The sequence below is a fragment of the Halichoerus grypus genome, chromosome 2 (genome assembly GCF_964656455.1).
Source record: "Halichoerus grypus chromosome 2, mHalGry1.hap1.1, whole genome shotgun sequence".
Classification (NCBI taxonomy): Eukaryota; Metazoa; Chordata; class Mammalia; order Carnivora; family Phocidae; genus Halichoerus; species Halichoerus grypus.
Genome location: NC_135713.1, coordinates 4,724,954 through 4,746,723, shown reverse-complemented (window position 1 = coordinate 4,746,723; position 21,770 = coordinate 4,724,954). Strand labels below are relative to the sequence as shown.

At 50.2% G+C, this 21,770-nt stretch overlaps 1 protein-coding gene across 1 annotated transcript in view; it reads left to right on the top strand.

Annotated features, from left to right (window-relative positions):
* MED10 (mediator complex subunit 10) overlaps nucleotides 1-21,770 on the top strand; it is a 136,129-nt gene that overhangs the window by 39,426 nt on the left and 74,933 nt on the right. The window contains exon 4 of the mRNA XM_078066542.1: nucleotides 20,711-20,820. Coding sequence (XP_077922668.1) covers nucleotides 20,711-20,820 — 110 coding nt within the window. The remainder of the gene's footprint in view (nucleotides 1-20,710; nucleotides 20,821-21,770) is intronic.

Sequence of the window (21,770 nt, the reverse complement as noted above, 5' to 3'; positions counted from 1 at the left end):
AAAACCAGGTAATTTCTGAAATTCTAAAAATGCTTCTCTGTGGAGGGCTTCCCCTCAGGGAATCTGTCATTGTAACACCATGTATTACATTATACTGTGATTACACTATAATGCAGCCCCTTGGCCGGCCACCGAGGAGCAGGCCCTCCCCATCTCGTTACTTATGGGGTCGCCTTGTGCTGCCTCTGAGCGAGGCCAACGGGGCAGAACCTGTCCTGTTATCTGTGTTCCGTTCCTGGAGTGCTGGTGAATCGGTGTTAGGACTTGGCCAGACCCGCCAGGCCGGCTCCGTGGCCCTACGCTGGAATTCTTACTGGCTTCCAGAACTCCTTCCCACGGGGGCTCATTATATTGATTTAAAGCCATATATGTGATTATTGAAAAGAAAAGCAAATGTTTACAGATATTCAAGCAATGTCTGTGGGTAACAATTAGCAATTTCTGTCTCAAGTTCAAAAAAATCTTAATTTCCCCCCCTCAGGCCCCTTGAAGTCAATAACATAACCCAGACTTTTCTTGCTGTTTACAGTTAATTAGCCTGACTTCACGAAGCACTCACAGTCATCTTGGAGGCATGACTGCAGGCGTTTTAGAAATGGGAAGACAGAGACTCAGAGCGGTTGACAAAGCTGTCCAGGGGACACAGCTTTCAAGTGGCTGGAAGTGCGGGTCCCGGGACTTGAGACCACAGTGGACACTGACGCCGGTCATCTGTATCAGTTACCTGTGGTTGCTGTCACAAAGCACCGCAAATTTAGTAGCTCCCCAACACGAATGTACGATCTTACCGTTCTGAGAGGTCAGCGGGGCCTGTCCTTCTGCGGGCTCCAGGGCCGACTCGGTGTCTTGTCTTTTCCCCGTCTAGAGCCCATCCCTCGGCTCCGGGGTGCTTCCTCGGGCTACACCCCCGGCTCCGTTCCTCGCTGCAACTGCGTTTCCCGTAGTCACACCTCCCTCGGGCTCCGCGAGCCTCCTGCACTCTGGAGGACCCCCGTGTTCCACTGAGGCGCCCAGGTGATTCGGGATGACCTCCCTGTTTTAAGGCCAGTTGATCATCAGCATTAATTCCATCCACGAGCAGTTCCCCTTTGCCGGGTCGCCCACCATATTCACAGCCCCCAGGGATTAGGAGGTGAACGTCTAGGGGGCCCACTGTGCCCACCACGTCTGTCTGTGGCACTTCTGGCGGGTGCTGAGCCGAGGCAGGAAGGGGGCACCCTGCCGCCCACCAGCGCGGGGAGGCGGTTTCCAGGGCGCTGGAACAGGGGCAGAGGCTTCCCCTGTAGTCCTCGGGACACAGGCGCCCCTTCCCGTGAGCTCCATGCGCGTGCTCGTGAGGTGCCGTCTCTGGGCGCCCCTCCCCCGTCCGCACGGTGGGCTCAGCCGCGTGCCTCCTTGCCCTGCTGACTGGGCCCCCAGAAGGTCTCGTCCCCAAGGCCCCCGTGCAGGCAGTGAGCTCCTGAGAGGGCTGGCTGCATGAACATGCTTGCAGCAGCCTCAGCGAGGCTCTAGGCCTGTGAGGGCCTGTGAGGGCCTGTGGGGTCAGTACGCAGTGGCCACACACGCCTGGCTGTCCCCTCCTTCTGGCCCCAGGGTCCTGGACCCTTGTCCTTTGCTGGGTCCCCAGGACTTATTCTAGAAGGTGGCACCTCAGGTCAGAGCGTTAATTGTTTTCCTCCGCTTGAGCCCCACTCTACAGTTGGGGGTGTCCCCCAAGGAGGTCCCTGCAGACGACTCCATCAGACTCGAGTTCATGCCTTGCACCTTTCCCAGTCTAGATGCACAAGGGTCTAGTAGGGACAGAGGAAAGAGAGGGCTCGGCTGGCAGATGTCGGGGCTGGGTGAGGGGTGGGCTTCCCCACTGGGAGAAACACGTGCACTTTCTCCTCTCTTCCCTCTCCACTCCCAGTGTCCCCTCTTCTGAGGGGGTTCCTGACCCTACTGGGCTGGGTTCAAAGCCCTCACGGAAGGATTTCTGAGACAGGCAGGTCACTGCTGAGCTGAGTTTTGCACACAGCCCTGCTTGGAGGCTCCGGAGCACCAGCCGACATGACCGGATCTGGTTCTTGTTCACTTAGTTGATGATGTTTCTGTGAATATGGGAAGTCTTCCACAATCTGATGAAAGGGTCTAATTCCTCACATACTGCTTTTGAGAAACAGGGCTTACGCTGATTACCCAGAATTGCAGAGCTAATAGCTGGCCCAGCCATGATCTGAACTCAGGATTTTTGCCTCCATGTTGAAGATGGGTGCGTTCATCAGGATCTTGGTGAAAACAAGAGAACATTTCTCCGTAACTAGTTTTAGCCAGCATGGCTCTTCGGTCATGAGCAGAATCTCCAAAGAGGCTTGCGGGGCCCTGAATGGGAGCTTTGTGTCCCCGCCCCCCGCCCCCCTGAAGAAGTGGTTCGAGGGACCAACCGAAGGCGGGTCCTGACACCCCTGCCCCTGGGTCTCAGGGAACTGGGTAAGGAGGCACCACTCTTGCTGGATTGTCTCCTGCCCACCTGCTTCCCTGTGACAGACACAAGGTTTCAGTGCAGAGCCCAGGATGATCCTGCATGGTGTGGAGGCCTGGAACCTGGGATCTGGCTTCTCGAGAGGGGCTGACTCTGCTTCCGTTGTAACGGCTTCCCTGTCGAGCAAGGGTACTCAAGGGTGCCAGGGCTCCCCCCAAACAGACGCTCACCTGGTGCATTTAGTCATGGCCTATGGGGGCTGAATCCCAGGCAGGGTGCCTCCTGACAGACCCCCGGCTTCCCTTCCCACTTCCCAGAAGAGAGGGTTCGAAGAAAGTGAGCATCTGCGGAGCATGGGGGACAGGCACTCTGTGCCTGTCGCTCATGTCTTATTTGAATTTCACAAAAACAAGGAAAGTAAATGTGTGAGACATTTTTCTATTCAATTTCCAAGTACTTTCTTAAAAGTGACTTCTGACAACTGTCATTAAAAAGGAAATAGACACAGTATGAAAAACACCCTGAAATCTCATAATATAAAAATTACTTGATTTCTTCTGCTTTGCTGCTGGTTTAGAAGGAAATAACAAGCTCTTTTTCTATTTCGAGCTAGTGTGATCCTTGAATTCGTGTTGCTTATGTCCCTGCTGGTCATGATGCTCAATATATATGTGCCTAATAGAGTCAACCATAAAAGCAAAGAAAGTACTTCTGGAGCCCACAGAGCGCAGCTGAAAAAAGCCATCACTTATGTGGGGGCCATTATTTATCAGCTTTAATCCAGGGTAGCTATTTCTTGCGCTGTGGTGATGAGACCAGCTCTCTCTCTCTCCCCCTCCACATCCGCCCAAGCTCTGTGAACCATAAATCATGGTTCAGGTCTCTCTGTACTAACCCCAGCCGTAGCCACAGCCTCTCAGAAATCCCCGGTGAGCATGCCTTTGGTGTCAGATTCCCTTATCCGAAATTTGCTCACTCCCCTACTGCACCCCCTCTTCATCCCACCACCTCCAGGGTACCTCCCACCAGAGGGAGGATCAACCTGAAGGGGGGGTTGTGACCACATATGTGGGGGATGGGCTCCAGGGCAGAGCCAGTGGACACACAGTGCTGGAGCGGGGGTCCACGCAGAGATCTGATTTTCAGTACCATTGGGTCCTTTGCAATCTGAGTGTTTTGTTTTATGCATTTTAAAACAAGCGCCACTCACCCTTGCCAGTGCGATAGCTTTGAGCGCATCTCTATTGTGGTGCTCTCTGCTAGGGACCGTGAGAGACAGTGAAGCTGGAGAAAGCACCATGCCTGTTCCCCAGGGACTGCACGCCACGGTGGGCAGCTGCAGAGAGACAGAGAGAGGGAGAGAGAGGGAGAGAGAGCAGAGAAGGCAGTGATGAGCATCACATTCGTGATCCGAAGTCTATAAAAGCAGATGTAGGAGTGAGGGGAGGAAGGACTCAGGCTCACTGTGGGAGGGAAGGCTGGGAGGGCAGGTTTTCTGCGGCGGGGGGGGGGGGGGGGGCCCTGGAAGGTGGGAGGGCGAGGGTGCTGTGGGACAGGGACGGGGTTGACAAGAGAGGGGAATATACCTGCAGTGAAGAGCTGAGCTAACGCGTCAGGTGGGCGCTTGCGAAGCCGGAGGCAAGGACTAAGAAGAGGGTCGGGAGAGCCCTGGGTGGGTGCTGCCCCTTTACTCCCTCGGTGACCCCTGCCGAGTCCGTGCTTCAGGCGGCCCGGGCTCGGTGTGGGAGATCTGGGCCCCGCTGCCCCCGGGTGCTCGCAGCCCATCACAGCATACACTCACAACACTTTAGGAGCAGCGCCTTCCGGAGACACGCGTGAGCACATACGCGTGAGCACATACGCGTGAGCGCGGCGCTCGGCTGCTCCCAGGCTGCGCTGGGTGTGCGCCCGCGAGCAGAAGGCCCGGGGTCGGGAGGCAGGAAGGAGGGAGTTTCCAGACACTTCCTTATCCTCCCAGCTCCGCTCTGTTGAGTGGTCCCTTCTCCCTGTGGGCCCCCGCCCCTCCCCCCCGCGGGTCGCACGGTACCAACCTGCTGTGGAGAGCGGGGCCCCAGGCCGCATGGCCCACAGCCGCTGTGTCTGCAGCGCCGAGACCCGCGGGCACGCGCGTGCGCAGACTCACCCAGGCCCGGGCTTCGGCAGCCCTGGGGCCGGTGGAGAGTAGGGGGTCTGAGCTCAGGGTGAGGAGCCTCTGGGTGGGGGGCGGTGGGAACCTCCCTTGGGGCTGGGGTGCGGGCAGCGCTCTAGGAAATGCTCGTGTCTGAGTCCGAGGTTCAGCGTAGAAGGTTTCCTGGGCTCCCTTCAGCCACCGTGTGCATAATGGCCCTGTGATCCTGTGACAGTCACCTGCTTGGGAATGGTATCACTGCACGGTGACAGCTGGATCAAAGGCCTGTGATTCTCAAAAACAGTCCTCGTATGTTTACTAGTTCGAGGCGGCTGGCCTTTGGAGTGGGCGGTCTGGGGCTCCGCAGCCCCTCCCAGGCGGCTGCCCCTCTTCCCGCAGCTCATCTAAGTCCAGCTCACTTAGTGTGCGCGTGCGCGTCTGCGTGCGTGCGTGCGCATGCGTGCGTGCGTGCGTGCGTGCGTGTGTGTGTAGTATATAGTATCTTAAAGTTAGAAAGGCTGAGCTGTGTGTCAGAGTGAAGGAAACAGGGAACAGGGAACAACCATTAACACCATCCGAGGGGAGGTCGGGTAGGCGGGAAGGCGGAAAGCAACACCCAGGTGCCGGGTTCGCAGGGGGCCGGCGAGGGAGCAGAGAGGAGCACGGAGCCACGTGTCACCCGGCAAAGGCCTTGGATCCGGAGGGGGCCGGCGAGGGAGCAGAGAGGAGCACGGAGCCACGTGTCACCCGGCAAAGGCCTTGGATCCGGAGGGGGCCGGCGAGGGAGCAGAGAGGAGCACGGAGCCACGTGTCACCCGGCAAAGGCCTTGGATCCGGAGGGGGCCGGCGAGGGAGCAGAGAGGAGCACGGAGCCACGTGTCACCCCGGCAAAGGCCTTGGATCCGGAGGGGGCCGGCGAGGGAGCAGAGAGGAGCACGGAGCCACGTGTCACCCAGCAAAGGCCTTGGATCCGGAGGGGGCCGGCGAGGGAGCAGAGAGGAGCACGGAGCCACGTGTCACCCCGGCAAAGGCCTTGGATCCGGAGGGGGCCGGCGAGGGAGCAGAGAGGAGCACGGAGCCACGTGTCACCCCGGCAAAGCCTTGGATCCGGAGGGGGCCGGCGAGGGAGCAGAGAGGAGCACGGAGCCACGTGTCACCCGGCGAAGGCCTTGGATCCGGAGGGGGCCGGCGAGGGAGCAGAGAGGAGCACGGAGCCACGTGTCACCCCGGCAAAGGCCTTGGATCCGGAGGGGGCCGGCGAGGGAGCAGAGAGGAGCACGGAGCCACGTGTCACCCCGGCAAAGGCCTTGGATCCGGAGGGGGCCGGCGAGGGAGCAGAGAGGAGCACGGAGCCACGTGTCACCCCGGCAAAGGCCTTGGATCCGGAGGGGGCCGGCGAGGGAGCAGAGAGGAGCACGGAGCCACGTGTCACCCCGGCAAAGGCCTTGGATCCGGAGGGGGCCGGCGAGGGAGCAGAGAGGAGCACGGAGCCACGTGTCACCCCGGCAAAGGCCTTGGATCCGGAGGGGGCCGGCGAGGGAGCAGAGAGGAGCACGGAGCCACGTGTCACCCCGGCAAAGGCCTTGGATCCGGAGGGGGCCGGCGAGGGAGCAGAGAGGAGCACGGAGCCACGTGTCACCCCGGCAAAGGCCTTGGATCCGGAGGGGGCCGGCGAGGGAGCAGAGAGGAGCACGGAGCCACGTGTCACCCCGGCAAAGGCCTTGGATCCGGAGGGGGCCGGCGAGGGAGCAGAGAGGAGCACGGAGCCACGTGTCACCCGGCAAAGGCCTTGGATCCGGAGGGGGCCGGCGAGGGAGCAGAGAGGAGCACGGAGCCACGTGTCACCCCGGCGAAGGCCTTGGATCCGGAGGGGGCCGGCGAGGGAGCAGAGAGGAGCACGGAGCCACGTGTCACCCCGGCGAAGGCCTGGATCCGGAGGGGGCCGGTGAGGGAGCAGAGAGGAGCACGGAGCCACGTGTCACCCCGGCGAAGGCCTGGATCCGGAGGGGGCCGGCGAGGGAGCAGAGAGGAGCACGGAGCCACGTGTCACCCCGGCAAAGGCCTTGGATCCGGAGGGGGCCGGCGAGGGAGCAGAGAGGAGCACGGAGCCACGTGTCACACGGCAAAGGCCTTGGAGTTGCTGAATCAGACGTCCGGGCTGCCAGGAATCAGCGTTGGAGCCGGTCGCGGGGACCGTGTCTCAGTGGTGCGCTCCACCACCATCACCACCGCACAGGATTCTCCCTCCTCCTTAGTTTTCAGAAGAAGAAACTATTTTCTCCCCGGCTTTGGTCTCCTCTCTGTCACCCCCAAACCACGGGGGCAGGCTTTTGGGAGGATTTGCGTCTGTCTCCTGATACACACGCGGGGCTGCTCTGGCCAACACTTGAGGGTGGTCTAACGCCGTGTGGTACCCGAGCTGAACGACAGGTTTACTTATGTTCAAAGTAGCTCTTAGAGAATGAGTAAACGAACCGATAAAAGATACAACAAATAAGTAACCGTGGAAGCTTGGGACATTTTCCCAAAATTCCTCAACTTGTTGACACTTTGGACAGAGATGGAGGTGGGGACCCCGCCCCTTGGACCTGGGTTTGTTCTGCTTGGACAAGGAGTGGGGATGGCAGTCTCACTTCTCAGAAAGTGGTAACTTCTACTTCCCGCCTCTTGGGACACGTCGCGTGGAACCCCAGCCGCTGTTCTGTGAGGCCGTCAAGCCACCTTGTGGAGAGCCCGCACACAGTGGATCCCTGCTGCCTGGCTCTGGGATGTGTCACCTCAGGAGCAGGTTACCTGTTGAGTTGTCCCAACTGATGCCACGTGGAGCAGAACCAAGCTCCCCAGCTAAGCCCCTGCTCAGCTAAAGAGTGAACAAAATAAGTAAGTGTTGTTTTAAGATACTAAGCTTTGGGCTAATTTGTTCTGCACCCACAGATCACTAAATCTGATTTATGAATAAGTTTTGTGCTATAGGACAAAGTGTTATGATCTAGATCTGTGGCTTAACTGCAGTTTTCACAGATATTTTATTACCGGAGTGCAGGCTACATGGCCTTGGTAGTCAGATGCAACCAGAGGTTAGCACCACAGGCTCCTTATCTGTGGAGAGAACTGTCCATCTTCTGCTTATGTTGAGAGCATGAAGGTCCATGTACAGAGTGTTGAGCAATGCCCTCAACAGAGAGCACTCCTCAACAATGTTGGTTCCTTCTTTTCTGCCCAACCCCATTCCCCACCCCTGGGTGATCAGTGATTAATTTTTTGGTTTGTTTTCAGAAGTGACCTAGATAGGTACCTTGGTGAGAGTCATTGTCTCAGAGAAGAGCAGGGGGAGGGCTAGGGTTCAGGCCTGGGCGAGAACAGCCTTCTGTAGTTTGGACACTTTTCAGTGAACAGTTTGCACCACCTTTCAACAAGAGGGTGTAGGAAGGGACTCATGAGTGTGTGTCAGCTGGCTTCTAACTCTCGCCCATCCTACCAGTGGGCGCTCGCTCATCCACGAATGGCTGTGTGGTGTGAACACTGAGGGCCATACAAAGTGTGGAGGGAGTTATCTGACCTGTGAAGGTTGCGGTTGGGCTGGAATACAACATTCCCCAAAGGATAATCTCAGGAATGCCAGTGCCAGAGGGTAGAGGGCAGTTCCCAGTGGACAGGTCGTGTAGCCCTCTTTGCTGCAATACTTTTCAGAGCCTTTAAATCCAGTGGTGTATCATGTTCATGTTGACCCAAACTTCCATGATCAATGTCTGGGTATGACTTGAAGGACTGGGGGCCTCATGGTTATCAGTTGGCAGCCCTAATATCTAGGGTCTGAGATGGTATTAAATTAAAAAATTACAGAGGACGTCAGGTTTATTTTTTACCTTCTCTTTGTCCTTCTTCACAGCTCTCCTAATTGGCCTCAGGGGGCTCCTGCTCCCCTCTTTCCATGCTACCTGGGCATGGGTGCTCTTCCTCCTGGCTTAGGGTTTCTCCTCTGCTGGGAGGACCCTAACCCAACTGACCTGTCCCTCCACGAACCCCTCCATCAAACATATATTCCCTTGCACCTCATTGCCTCAGAGCCTGACTCCGCCTGCCGATTTCTCCCCAAGACTTCAAAGATGTCCCTCACCATTGTGGCGGGGGACTTCGGTATCTCTGTGCCTGCTCCGGCATTCTGGAATCTACCCACATGGAGCCACTGAAGATCTGCAGCCAGAGGCTCACCTTTTCTCTCCTTGGACCCAAGGGTTTGGGAATTTATGAGTCTTTTTCTGTAAAGGGCCAGATAGTCTGTATTTTCAGCTCTGATGACCATCTGGTCTCTATTGCAACCACTCAGCTCTGCTATAGCAGTGGGAAGGGACCACAGGCAGTAGGTAAAGGAGTGGGCATGACCACATTTGTCCTGAGTGCCGTAGTTTGCCTATCCTGGCTCTATAATGTATCATGGGTCCCCTTGGGGCATCTGAACATTCACCAAATTATTATTTTTCCTCCCAGCCACAGGCTGGATAATAAGCTATAGAACTTGACTTACCTTTTATTTCACCCAAGGATTGGAACCTGAGCCTGAACTCGAACCCTAAGGTATAAGGTCTTGACTCCTGGCTGGTCGTTGAGGGCCAGTGAGTGGACATGGATAGGGAGGTTTGGATGCAGTATTCTAACACTTCGGACTGTCCATCAGTGGTGGCTCATTTGGGAGACCATGACTGAGGGGTCAATGCCCTGACATGGGTGGGTCACCAAGCAATGGTTTCAGGTGACTTTGTTCTGGAAATTACAGATGGACTTTGACGGGCTCTGAAGGCAATTCCAGTGCTGACCTTCTGACATGGATTCAAAGCCTGGCTTCCTTCCTCCTCACTCCCACCCTCTTCCTGTGCGGGTTCTTCCCCTGGCTGCTGGGGCTTGCCATGCCTGGTGCTAACTTGCCTTACTTAATTCCCTCTGCCCGATCAAATAGGAATCAATGCCTGTTAGAAAAATGAATTGAAACTGGGAATATAATATTGAGCTATTGAATTATTTTGATGGACTCCAAAGCGTGATACAGCCACACCTGGCAGCCACAGCCTCGGCTTTGTCCAGCTGCTTATTAGCTTTGGAGTGAGCTGTCACAGAATCCCTGCTTGCTCCAGGGACTGCTTCTTTGCCCTGAGAGCCCGTCACCCTCTGCATCCCTAGCGAATGTTATACGTGAGGCAGGGTGGAGACACTGGGCTCAAAGCTCTTTTGTTGCCCCTGCTCACTGTGCATGGAGCTGGTTTGTCCTGAAGTTGCTCTTCAGCACATCTAAGCATCCCAGCTGGTGGACATCAATAGATTGGATCCAAAGAACAACATTTGTCCCCAGAATGGAGTCAAGAATGTGAAGGGTCTGAGTTTTTACCCTACTGGCAAGCTCACAAGTTAGCCTCGCACAGTTGGTATAAGACGCAACTCCCCTGGCTTAGGGACAAAGGAGTTTGTTAAATGTGGCAGAGCAGTTGCCCTTGCCTGCAAGTCCCATGGGCTCGGGGCAAGTAGGTCTGGAGGGACGGTGGATGCCTGTTCACACAGTCTGGTGTGTTACAGCTGAGGAACTTGAGCTTCGGGACCTGAATCTTTTAGTAATGGCAGTAAGCATGCCTGCTCTTTGCTCTGGAGGGAGAGACTACTTCTGCAGAGAGTTTCTCAACCTAGGCTTCCTGAGCATTTTGGGCTGGATAATTCTTTGTGGTTGGGGACTTTCCTGTGCATCATAGGATGTTTGCTTGGCAGCGTTCCTGGCATCTACATGCCGGGTGCCATTAGCATCCTCATCCCAATTATGACAAGCAAAAATGTCTCCAGACATTGCCAAATGTCCACTGCTGGGCAAAATTGCCCCTGATGGATTACCACTGCTCTGTAGTATGTACAAACATATACTCACTATTTCAATATACTTGAGAACAAAGGGCATTCTTAGAACAAAGGGAAGTCAGTGTCTCTGATCATAAGGCAAGTGGAAACATGAAAGACCCATAAAGAACTATTTCCCAACAAGGGGCAGGTGAATGTCATGTTACCTGGGTGGGACAGGATGGCGTGATGCTCAGCATCTGGTCTATGGCCCAGAGGTGGACTATAAGACATGCTCACGAGCTGTATACCCATCCCTGAACGCAAGACATTTCTTTGCTGCTATGGATGAAGGGAAAGTAATTTGGTAGACTTTTATTTTTACATGTGATTAAGGCCTACTTGCTAGTACCCTACTAAGTTATTAAGGGCCAATAAAATCTGGTGTTTAAATCAGAGAGGCATCAAATGACAACACACCAAATGTTGAATCTCAACCATCTGCTGAGTGTTGCCATCACAGAATAAATTTCTAGGATATAAGAATAAGTCTGAATTTTGTTAAAAATGTGATCATTGTTATTTTTTGGTGGTCAGGCTTTAAGTTTGATAGATTGCTTTTGTGATCCTTCTAAAAGTGTGCATTTGTGATGTGAAGTGCTTGCTTGCTCTCTGCTGACAATGACAGAGTGGAAGCGTGACCAACGTGAGGTGCTGCTGACCACAGCCACTGAGGTGAAGGTGGTGTGGTGGTCCTGTTGCTGAGGGTGATGCTGCCTGTGTTGTGTTTTATGATTACAATTGTAAATTTACAGCTCAGCAGATTTTAACGTATGAATGACAGAATTTTAACATATGGAAACCACTAGGAGATTTTAACTCCAGGATTTCTCTATTATACATGATTTTGAAAGTTGATATTCAGATATTGACAATAAATGTAAGTAATATGATTTGTCCATACTGCTGACTGGATATGATGGTGGCCTATGACTCATGTGACTGTCGAGCATTCACAAATTTGGGATCCAGCAATGGCCCGGACATAGGCATTTGACCAATTTCCTTCTGAAGGCCAAACATGAGTCAAATAGCAGATTTTGGCCAAATGCTGAGGCTTCTACCCTAGTTTACTGACAACTAATACAGGTTCTGTGAGAAACCAGGCTCCACACAGCTGGGCACCATGACCATCTCCTTCTGCAGGTGAAATGCTTAAGATGATGGTGCATTCTTTTGTGTCTCTTGAGTTGCTCAAAGTTTTTACTGGCTGCTCTTCTCCACTTTAATGATAAAATACTATTTATTTAGATTTATCCTTATTAATAGAAGTTTTATTCCATAACTCTTTTTGTTAACCTGTCAGGATGTAGTGTTGCCATTAAAATTAATTATATATTTCTTTTCCTTAAAATCCCATATGGAAACTTAAGGACACATGCACTACAGTTTAAATGGTATTCCCTAATCTTCTCCAGACCATGGGGTGCTGACATTTGGTCAAGCATTTTTCTTTTTTGATCAAGCATTTTTTCTGAACGTGTCTGTGAGGGTGTTTTTTGATAAGATTAACATTTCAATAGGTAGACTGAATAAAACAGGTCAGTTTGCCATCCCTAATGTGGGTGGCCCTTATCCAATCAACTGAGGGCATGAATAGCACAAAGTGGTTGAATAAGAAGGAACTTTGCCTTCCTGACTGAGTTGGACATTAGTTTTCTTCCGCCCTGGGATTGAAATTTACACCACTGGCTCTCCTGGGTCTCCAGCTTGTTGACTACAGATGATGGGACTTCTCAGCTTCCATAATCGTATGAACCAATTCTTTATAATAAATCAATCTCTTTCCATCTCTTGCTCTTTTCCTCCATCTCTATCTCATGTTACTGTTTTATAAACAAATAGCTGTATCGATATCATCTATATCTGTATCTCCATTTGGTTCAGTTCCTCTGGAGAACCATGGCTGATAAAGGGACCATCTCAGGGCAATAGAAGTGAGAGAGTGAGAAGGTCCTTTAGGGAAAGTAGAAACATCAACAAGAGTTTTCTTATTACGTGGGTTACCACTGAGAAAGGCTGAACGTCAACCTGCTGGAGACTTGAGGAACCATGTTTTTACATTTGTTTTACAGGAGGACAATGACACTAGAACATTTATCAATGGATTTGCATCTCCCAAGGGTTTCCCTGGGACACGGATTTTTTTCCCCACTTCCAAGCTATGTCTGCATGTAGCTCAGCACCTTCTGCAGCTTTGGGATGCAGAGCAGTCAGATGCTGAGATGCTAGTGCTCTTAGCCTGGGAGCACCTGTAACGAGATGAAGAGCTGTCCAGCACTCAGGTGCTGAAGTTTCCTGGGTCAGGAGGATGTGGTGGGTTATCCATCTAGAGGATCTATACAACACAGGTTTAATAAAACTTTAAAATTATAGGGCATAGTTTTATAATGCAATGGAAAGCTTTGTAAGGACATGGGATTTAAAAATTTTTGTTTATGGATGTGTATCCAGTGCCTGACACATAAAAAACAATAAATTTTTTTGAATGAGTAGATATAAAATCAGAGGTTTGAACTAACATTATTCTCTTATGAAGCAAATAATAAGGCTTTTCTATGTGTTGCTAAGAAGAAGTCTACTTCAACAGTTTGTTTGTCTCCAATTCTTTGTCACTTGATTTCTTTTCTTCCTGAAAAGGAAAAGAGGTGGGAAAGATAGGTCACAGGTTCTTGTGCTCACCTGGGGCAACTTACTCTAAACCATCCCCACCAGCAGGACTAATGCTGAGCTCTGACAAGACAGTCTTTGCCTGCAGGTGGTGATCTTGGAACCTGAGGCAATGAGATACAGGACAAGAGGGGTCATTGGAAAGGCCTAACCAAGGGTAATGGGGAGCCACTTTCTTTATATATTAGAGTGAAAAGTGTTTGGATGCTCACCTTGCTATTTAACTTTTACAATCCAATTTTGTGATGATCAGCATCTGTAAATGTTAATCAGAATATGAATTGGAGTGGCTTTGCCTTGTTTTCAATCTTCACTATTCTTTCTCCCTTGGGTCATAGATGGAAATCTTTCAGTGCACAGGCCAGTGGGATATGAATGCAGCCTTTCCCAAGAAAAGACTCTGTGTAAGCTTAAAAGAGCTTATTAAATTAGTACGTGGGATATGATTTCATCCACATAATAGAAGCTGCAGCTGCTTTTAAAGAAATGAAATTGTATTGCACATGATGTTCAATCTTCAGCCCTACCCACACAGGTGCTCTCTTCTAGAGATGCATGGCTCCCAGAGGGCCTTCCTCCAGGAGGGACATCAGCCAGGAGACAAATAAGCCTCCCTGCTTTTCATACTGTACATGTTGGCTCTTCACTAGTGGAGGTTGGAAGTCATGGATTTCATTACTGCAGTGCATTGAGGGCCAGGGAAAAAATCCAATTTGCTGCTGCCTCAATGTCTTTGTGTTTTAATCAAATGGATAAGAAAGAGTCATTAACTGATGCTCAGGCTGATTAAAATTCCAGTGAGAGGGAATGGAAATGAGATTGTGATACAGCCTTAGAAGGTCACTTGGCCCCTGGTAGTCCCGAGCCAATAAAGTCTCACTTGTTGGTCGTTACCAAGTTGTTCACTGAGCACCCGTGGCAGTTGCGGACAGTGGGGGTGGCAGTCCTGTTGCCATCCCTATACCCAGGGCACTGGCCATGAAGGATGGTGCCTGCCCTTCCTCGGATGATCCAGTGAGTGGATTGTATAAATCTCCTTCTATATCCTGATAAAAGCTTCCTTTTCCCTGTGCCAATGAATCTTGATTTAAAAATCACAGGAACTTTTAAAGATGTGGCCACAGTAGTGATTACCTGTATATGGCAGGGTCAGTGGAGGTGCGGAAGGGAGCAGCAACTGCATTTGAAAGCACTCTGAAAGCTATGAAGTGCTACTCAAATTTAGATGCCTGTTATTATTGTTATTATTATTATTTTTATCCCTATCATTATTATGGTTTACTGCCCCTGGTGCTATGAAGTTTAAGATTGCATAAACTTCCACAGGGCTTGTCTGCTTGACAGGCAGAGATCAGAGGGGTGGTTGGTGAATGGGAATCTTTCCTATGGCAGGATTTCCCTTCCTGGTTCACATGCAGCTGTCTCTGGGGCAGCCCCAGGGCTCCAGCAGAATTCGTCCACAGAAGGAGATGGATTCCTGAGCAATTTCACCGGTGCCGCCATGAGGAGTGAGGCAGACACTTGGGCCCCGGAGCAGGCTGGTGGCCTTCCTTCCTTCTTTGTTCACTCACTCATGCCTTCCTTCCTCATCCCTTCAATAGTGAGTAGCTCCTTCATGTCAGGCACTGTTCTTCCTGATGTTCACAATTCCCATTTTCCAAGAGGGGACAAGGAGGAGCACCCATTCTTTAGTGTAGTGAGACTCTGCAAGTGCTGGTAAGATTGGCCACACTCACCGGGCAGTGCACTGAGTGACCTGTGCAGGCTGGGAAGCAGGACAGACTTGTAAGACATGGGGGAAGGGCAGACAATCTTCAGACTAAATCAGGATCTGAAACAGTTTGTGGAGAGCATGGACAAGTCAATTATCACATGGTTTCACTTATTTGTGGAACATAAGGAATAGCATGGAGGACATTAGGAGAAGGAAGGGAAAAATGAAGGGGGGAGGAATCGGAGGGGGAGAGGAACCATGAGAGACTATGGACTCTGAGAAACAAACTGAGGGTTCTAGAGGGGAGGGGGTGGGGGGATGGGTTAGCCTGGTGATGGGTATTGAGGAGGGCACGTACTGCATGGAGCACTGGGTGTTATACGAAAACAATGAATCGTGGATCACCACGTCAAAAACTAATGATGTATTGTATGGTGACTAACGTAATAAAATAAAATTAAAACACACATACACACACACACACACACATACAGAAACAAAGGATATACAATGGTCAGGCAAAATGCAAATTAGGCCCAGAGGCCAAGGTCAGTGGGAAAACCAAAACAGAGACATACAGGGTGTAGTGTTTTGCTGCCACTGAATAAAGAGCTGGTCTTGACTATGGAAGACAGTATGGAGGTCCCTCAAAAGCTCAGTGTCCTTGGCCCATTTACCATCCAGGTGGAGGCCCAGTGTGTTATGTATCTTCTCCTGTTCCAAAGTCTGAGATTAGAACTGTGGTAGCCATCTCAAGAAGAAATCACCCTGCTCTTGTCCCTGCAGCCACGTGGGGATGTAGTTGACCAGGCTCACTCTTGGTCTGTCTTGCTATTCAGTCTCCCAAGAAACCTCCTAGGATCAGAAGGGTGGCTCCTAGGATCAGCTCAGCCATGCTGGGAGTGGCTCCATCTTTCAGAGGTAGACTCACATTAGCCAAGCTAGCAAGACTGATCTGTGGAACCAGCAGGCTGCTTTGTTTAATTTACAGTGAAAACTCGGGCACGGCAGGTGCACGGTGTGGGTGGTTTGAAGTTGAGGTCAGCATACATTATATCCACAGGCAGTGGAATCCAAAGCTGGATGGCTGAGTAGTTTAATGGTCCTGGGCTTAGCATGATTTTACACCGGGAGTCCCCTCACCACTGAGAGGGAGGCCAAACAACCTGCCGGGGCCTTTCACTGATGTGGGCCAGCTTCTCTCTGGGTCTCTTTCCTGCCTGCCTTTTGACTGGCGTGCTGCGATCCTTCTCACATCTGCTCACCTGCTCCCAGTTGGCTCTAGGAGGCCCGTGGCTTGGGAGCTTCTGCTCTTCAAGGTGATTCCAGCCTCTCTGCTCTATTCACTGCAGGCATTACAGACCTCGTGGTGAGACCTCATGGGCCTGTCTAGTTCTCAGTTACTGGCGGATGCTTCAGTTAAAATGAAGATCTCTCAGCACAGGTGCACCAGTCCTGGGGGTTGAGGAAGTAGGGAAGGGTGAATATTGAAACAACACATGGCATTGAAATGCCTTTGTGCATGTGCTGCTTACTCACTGACAAATATCTTTCCTAGGTTGATGCCACAGTGAGTTCACGTCCTCCCATGCATTGCTGTCTGAAAATAATCATGAGTATTGCTAGTGCATTCATGGGCGCCCTAATGTGTTGGAGGGCTGGAGAGCGCAGAACTACAGAGGAACAGAACACAGTGGTTCACTGAGGAGGTGGAGGCCTTGCAGGAAGCAGCTCCAGGGCCTTCTCTCCGGTCCCGGCTCAGGCTGGGTGACAGAGGAGCGAGGGTGCCAGGAGTGACCGTCAGGTGAGCCCGTGTGACAGGATTAGCCTGGAGGAAGTTGACCATGTTGGCACTTCTCAAAAGTGTTCTGTTACTTGCTTTCCATGATTAAAAACCCATTAATTTTTTCTTTATATTCTGCCATCCAGTAGATGACATAATCTGACTTTAAGGGGATGTATTTCTACCCCCTTTGGATGCCTTTATAGAGCTCCTTTCATTTTCAATTTAAAAAAGTGATTCACACACACTTTTTTTTTTCCTTCTGAATTGTCTATTGTGCAAAGGAAATTTGCTCACTGTGCTCTAAGGGAGATGCCTCTATTCAGTATCCCCAGGGGTATTTCTCCAGGGTGACCTCAACTGACATCCTTGGTCCTCATTATTATTAATTACAGTGTCTCTGATAGGTTGTTGGACATCTGGAGCATTTGCCATCCATAGCAGAGGTGAAACGGTGTGTGGTTCACCTCCCCAGGAGTGTGTTACCAAGGCTGCACACCACTTTGTTTTGTTTTGTATTGTTTTACTTCAAGAGTTCAGTGTTTCTTTCTTTAAATCATTTGTACCTGCCCTATAAACACTTTAATGAGCATATGCCTTTTCTTTTAACATCGCTTTTTCTTTAACTTAGCAAAAATCAATTTCTCCTTCACCCATCGTCCCCCTCCCCGGCGTATGAAACACAACCCAGTAACAGGCATTGGCTTTGCAAACAGCAGGATGAGCGATGGAGCCGCCATTACTGGGGCGGGGGTGGGGCGAGTTCTCAACCAGCTTTTCTGCTTCTGAAATTTCAGTAGGAAGTAGCTTTTGACATAGACCAAAAGTTCTGAGGGAGCACATCTACTTTTATTTTCATTTCTATAGTGGTGAATCATGATATATTCCAGATCTATAACATGGCTTTTTGAACATTGTAATCATAGGAATAAAAACGCTTTTCACTCTTTTACTTTTGATGTAAAAACATCAGTATATCATGGTAGCTATACTTAGCCTTCAAGCACTCTGAACATCCAGCTATTTTCATTAGCACAGAAAATGATATTTATTTCATGTAGAATCATAACAATTAACTTATTTGATCCAAGAATCCCTATCATGGATTGGCCAGACATAAATATTTAATTACCTCTGATGTTTGCTACAAGGGAAAACTTCAGGTAGATAAGTTCTATTTCCATTTGCTGTTCTATATTTTTATTGATTTTCTGGAAGGATTTTGGAATGGATCAGCAGTGTTAATGCACGAAGAACATGTATCTTTCTGAATCCGACACCCTGGTGTGAAATGGAAGAGTTACAAGCTCAAGCATAAGAATATAGTAATTAAAATGCTCACCCATGCCACCCTTGCCTTCCCCATCCTCCTCCTTCCCTGGGTTGTTGGAATAGTTCGAGATGCTCCCTTCCAGCTCATTCTCCAGGCTTCTGGGAGATCCCTGATCTCGAAGTGCCTCTCTGACCACATGTGGTTCCTCCCCAGAATTATAATAGCTCACTTATTCACAGTGGTCCTTTCCAAAATCCTTAGCTTGTAACCCAAGGGCACCCATGCTCCCACCCACTTGGTCTCTGAACTTCCTCACACACCTGGGTGTGTCCTCCTCCACCTGGGTGCCTTGGACAGCGCCCAGTGCTCACTTCCAGCCACCTCAGTCTGCTGTTGAATCCTATTGATTGCTGGGAGTCCATTCAGTGCCTTCTTCAGTACATCCCCAGTGATGCCACACCACATACAGTAGACGAGCTCATTCTCCGTGGAATCCCCGTGATTATCTTGTTGTATTTTCTCACCTTCCTACCATTTTGTATATCCGTATCTGTCTATCCATATCTGTATCTATCCACATATATGTAACGTATGTATATAGTATAGTATAGTATATGCATAGAGTAACTTTTCAAAGTTTGTGAGCTCAAAGCTCTAGACATTACCTAGAGTGGCCATATGTTGTGGGCTGAATTGTGTCCTCCCCAAATTCATATATTGGAGCCTTAACCACCACTGTCATTGTATTTGGAGATACGGCTTTTAGGACACAATTAAGTTTAAATGAGGTCATAAGGGTGAGGGTCCTAATCCAATAAAATTGGTGGCCTTATAAGAAGAGGAGGAGGGGCCTGGGTGGCTCAGTCGGTTAAGTGGCCAACTCTTGGTTTCGGCTCAGGTCATGATCTCAGGGTTGTGGGATCGAGCTCTGAGCTCAGCGGATAGTCCACTTAAGATTCACTCCTTCTCCCTCTGCACCCCCTCAAATAGTAAATAAATAAATAAATCTTAAAAAAAAGAAAGAGGAGGAGAAAGTGCTCTTTGTTTCTCTCCCCACACCGATACACCAAGGAAAGGCCATGTGAGGACACTGTAAAGAGGTGGCCATCTGTGAGCCAACAAGAGATCCCTGGCCACACCCAACCACGCCAGGACCCTGGTCTCAGACTCCCAGTCTCCAGAACTGTGAGAAGTAAATTTCTGTTGTTCTGGTCTGTGGTATTTGTTATGGTTGCCTGAACTGACTAATATACTATCCGTGGTAAAATCATTCAACATTCATTCAACAAGTGAGGGCTCCGTGCACTTGGGGGGAAGACATTTATTCCCACAATTAGACTTTGGAAGCAACAATAGCACTGAGATACAGTTTCAAAATTTCCTATTAATGTTTCTTTCCTGTGGATGACTTTGACCTTTAGCCGTCACAGGCTCACGAATTGCTCAGAAGCACAAGGTCTGTGATGAAGCTGTGACAATAATTCAAAGGATTTCTTTTTCTGCTCTGGCTCTATCCATCTGATTACATTGTAACCAATATTTGCTGCCATCTCTGTGGACAAAATTTGTTCATAAACTACAAAGAAATTGCACAGCCATGGAAGAAATCAACTTGTTAAATGGGCCATGTTTTTTCTCCCTAAGCAAAGGCAGCCTGTAAAACACTCTGTTGTGCTGGAAAAAAAAAAAAAAAAAGAAAGAAAAGAAAGGAAGAGGGGGGAGGGGGCGGGGACCTCTAGACACTGAAGAAACTTTCTTGGACACTAAGTTCCCAGACCATTCATGTGACATCCTCCCCTGCACAGGGCTTATTTTAATAGGGGGCATGATCGTGTAACACTCTCCCTCTTGGGACATTTTTTAAGCACCTATCGGGGAAGAGAAACAGCTTCATCAGCAAAGGCATGCACACGAATCCATTGGAATTGATCCATTCTGAAGGCAGATAAGCTGGCGATCAGCAGATACCAGTAGGAAGGGCAGATGTAACGCCCCGGGTATGCTGCTTACCTGTGGGGCTGAGTCACACCCTCTGCATTGAAGAGCTAGACGTAGGTGCTTGCTTATGTTGTCTGTCTGTGTCATCAAATGAAACGGGGATGCAGGGGCGCCTGGGTGGCTCAGTCCATTAAGCGTCTGTCTTTAGCTCGAGTCATGATCCCAGGGTCCTGGGATCGAGCCCCATGTCACGCTCCCTGCTCAGCGGGGAGCCTGCTTCTCCCTCTCCTCCCTGCTCATGCTCTCTCTCACTATCTCTCCCTCTCTCTCTCCCAAATAAATAAATACATAAAATCTTAAAAAAAATGAAAGGGGAATGCAAATTGTTCCACAATTCTTTAGGAGAAATCGAGTAACCATGTGACCATAATCATGCAGCAAGGAGTGGGTCCCCGTGGGGTCTCCACCCAGAGGGCACCAGGTGTCCTGTACGAAAGGAGTGGCAATAGTACTGTAAGCTTCCATACCTCTCTGCCGTCAGTGCCCTGACTCCTCGTAAGCCTCTCCTTCTACTGCTCTCACCCATCCCGGGAAATGCCACCCTGCCTCAATGCCACCATCTGCCATAGGTGGCCCTGTGTATTCTGGGTAACTAAGGGAAATCACATACCAGCTTTATAATTAGAATATTGCATTTTGTCTATTGGGACTCCATAGGAGCTGGGAAAATGGTCATCTCTGGTTTGACTCAAAAAAGAACATTCTGAAATTCTTTCTTAAGAATTCTTTCTCTTTCTTAAAGAAAGAGAACTGCCCCTTCCACCACTGCAACATGTCACAGTCTCTTCCCCACTTCCATTCCTTCCCAGTGTCCCGGCAACCTACATCTGACGCCACCAGGTCCCGGAGACACAAGGAAATGCAGAAGACTCAGCTGGTTCCCGGAACCTTCTGTCTTCGTCATGACGTGTTTGCTCTGGTATGTCTTGGTCTTTGTCATTCTCTGCCCGTGTGCACCATGTGTTTCTGGCCTGAGCCCACATTTCAGCACAGATGCAGTTGCTTAGCTTCCACTAAATGGTTAGTATCTGCTGACTGGAAAAATATCATTGCTTGTAATGAATCATGTTGAGGGGCAAAGTGAAGCTAAGATATTCTTGGACAAAAGTGAATGCAGGTTATTGTCTGAATAGAGAAGGAAATACAGGGGCCTGGGAGGAAAATGGGAAATGAGAACAGCTTTAATCCAGGCACACACACACACAGCCTCACTAGAGTCTGGGACTGCCATGCAATTTGCCTGAAGGACAGTTCCCAACACCTCTGTCCTTACTCCTGCGTCTGAGCGATTGGGTGCTGTTGGTGGTGCTGAGTCATTGAGGGTGATGTGTGGAGGTGCATGCGTGATGCTCCTCAGACATCCCTCTTTCTCAGAACGTCTCCTTGGCCTGTGTGTGGAGAGCTCCTGAGATGAGAGGTTCATTCCTCTGTGCTTCACTGGGTCTTCTGTCTCATGCATCAGCTTTCTCCCAGAGCTCCCTAAAATACCTGACAGGCACTGCCCTCTCGTTAGGAGGAATTATGAAATCTGGCATAGGGTGAGCTTCTGAGCTTGGCAAGGAAAGGAGAGACAGGCCCTCAGCGAGCCCGTGCCCCTCCCTCAGGACATTGGAATTAAGAGCTGCTCACAATCCCTCAAACCAGCTAAATACAACTCTGAGATCTTCCTGGGAAAATACAAAATCATTCAAATGGCTTTTGAATGTATGCAGGGCTTTCCTTTCCTCTGAAGTTATTTCTTTCAGGCAGAAAATGATTTTGTTAGCATCTTGGGAGAAAGAGCAGATGGAAGTGGCTAGATTAAAGCCCCTCTGTGTAAGCAAAATAATTTACAGCAACACTGGAATTGCTTTATTCTTTCTCTGAATA